Below are 2,034 nucleotides of genomic sequence, written 5' to 3' on the forward strand. Positions count from 1 at the left end.
GGGTTATAATCTCCATCCAATGCATTGGCATCAAAATCAAAGGCAAACTAATAATGAATTGAGAAAAAAAACTGAATTTACTAAGCCCTGGATTTAAAACTATCATTTTTTTTTCTTTCTGGCAAGTTTTAAGTTGAATCCAACTACTTAAATCCATTGTCATACAACCCCGTAAAAATCTCTTCCTAATAAAAAAAACCAAATTTTGAGAAAATTCAAATTGAAGTTCACTCTTCATGCTTAGCCACCACATAATTTATGATCCAAACAACTCTATAAAAATCTAATTTTGCCACTAAAGTTCACATACCATTGCTCCTTCAAACACAATAAACCTTAAAAATATACTGAAATTGTTCAGAGCACACATCATAAAAAAAGACACAGAATCATCACAGCAAAAATCAATTAACGGTAACCTTGCCCACCATCCCCGCTCCCTGATGTGGAGAACAGTAGAAAGTGTAAGTACCCTTAGCATTCAGAGCAACAGAATAAATCTCCCCAGGAGCATTAAGCAGATCTTCTTCGCTCATAGAAATGGCCGCAGCATCAACGCCTGCAGGAATCTCATCCTCGTCAAAAACCACATTGTGAGGAAACCCGGCGTTGTTTCTGAACACAATTTTCTCCCCGGGAGCCACCGTGAACTCGCTCGGAATGAAGGCTAAGGAGCCATCGTTTCCGCCTAAGAGGACATCGAAGGCGAGAGCATTGGACGTCAGCATGGCGGTAATGGCGGAGGAAGCTAAGCCGATTCCGACTTGTTTGAAGATTTTGTGGTTGGCGAACATGGAAGGGGCCATTCGAGCTTTGGGGCGGAGAGTTGTTTTGGAGATGGGGAGGGAAGGGAGGGTTAGGGTTGCAGAGGACATGGCTGCTGTGAAGGAAAAGGAGTTTCGGATCAATGGAGTTTAGATAGTATGGGTATATAGAGCAGAGAAGAGGAGAGTGTATGAGGATGAGTTATGGATAAGGCGAGGAGATTTCTGATTATTTGTGAGTGGGAGAGGGCATGGGATGGGATTTGTGTGGATTGGAATGAAGGGAATCTTGAGGTTGTTTTTTCTCAGGGGCATTTACATTTATGTTTTACATCAATTTAGTCTTTTCATATCTAACGGCTAAATTTTAACTTTTTCTATTTATGATACAAATCTTTCATGTCGCATAAGAATATCACACTTTTAATTTTATTAAGTTATTGTGCTTTAGATTGATATATTAACATCTTTATGTTATATAAAAGTGTGACATGCATATAAATAAAAGAAAAGGCTAAGAGTTATAAAAGTGTGACATGCATATAAATAAAAGAAAAGACTAATGTGGGATTTGTGTGGATTGGAATGAAGGGAATCTTGAGGTTGTTTTTTCTCAGGGGCATTTACATTTATGTTTTACATCAATTTAGTCTTTTCATATCTAACGGCTAAATTTTAACTTTTTCTATTTATGATACAAATCTTTCATGTCGCATAAGAATATCACACTTTTAATTTTATTAAGTTATTGTGCTTTAGATTGATATATTAACATCTTTATGTTATATAAAAGTGTGACATGCATATAAATAAAAGAAAAGGCTAAGAGTGATAACAATAGAAATTTTACACATAGAATACCTTAAAGGATAAATATTATATAGTCTAGCCCAACTGAAATGATTTCACTATGTTGATGTATTTTGTAATGACTTTTTTGACCTTTGAATAGTTCGAAGTAATATTACACAAGTGAGAGTTATCGACATCACTTTCACTAGATGAGTAGCAGAATACATTGACGAAGTGGCGATGGCCCTATTGTCGTGAATGAAGACCGAAGGCACACATTGTGTGCCAAAAAATTGATGTCAGTATCGTCGGTAGCGGCGATGATCCAACATATATGGTCGGATATATGTGGTCCGATGGTGGTGGTTGTCTGACTACAACGATGGTGGAGGCCAAACAGTAGTAGTCTGACGATGGTGGCGACCAGACTGTGATAGTATAACGATGACTATGGCGACTGGGTAACAGTGATCCAGCG

General features: G+C 37.5%; 1 protein-coding gene across 1 annotated transcript; it reads right to left on the reverse strand.

Annotated features, from left to right (window-relative positions):
- Positions 1 to 274: 274 nt before the first annotated feature.
- Positions 275 to 1,049, reverse strand: LOC110021052 (plastocyanin-like). The gene has a single exon (XM_020719382.1). The coding sequence runs from the start codon at positions 873 to 875 to the stop codon at positions 405 to 407; it is 471 nt and encodes a 156-aa protein (XP_020575041.1). The 5' UTR covers positions 876 to 1,049; the 3' UTR covers positions 275 to 404.
- Positions 1,050 to 2,034: the final 985 nt, after the last annotated feature.

This window comes from Phalaenopsis equestris, unplaced genomic scaffold (assembly GCF_001263595.1).
Source record: "Phalaenopsis equestris unplaced genomic scaffold, ASM126359v1 Scaffold000118, whole genome shotgun sequence".
Lineage (NCBI taxonomy): Eukaryota > Viridiplantae > Streptophyta > Magnoliopsida > Asparagales > Orchidaceae > Phalaenopsis > Phalaenopsis equestris.

Coding starts and splice junctions, on each gene's coding strand:
- LOC110021052 (XM_020719382.1), bottom strand. CDS start 875: ATGTCCTCTGCAACCCTAACCCTCCCTTCCCTCCCCATCTCCAAAACA.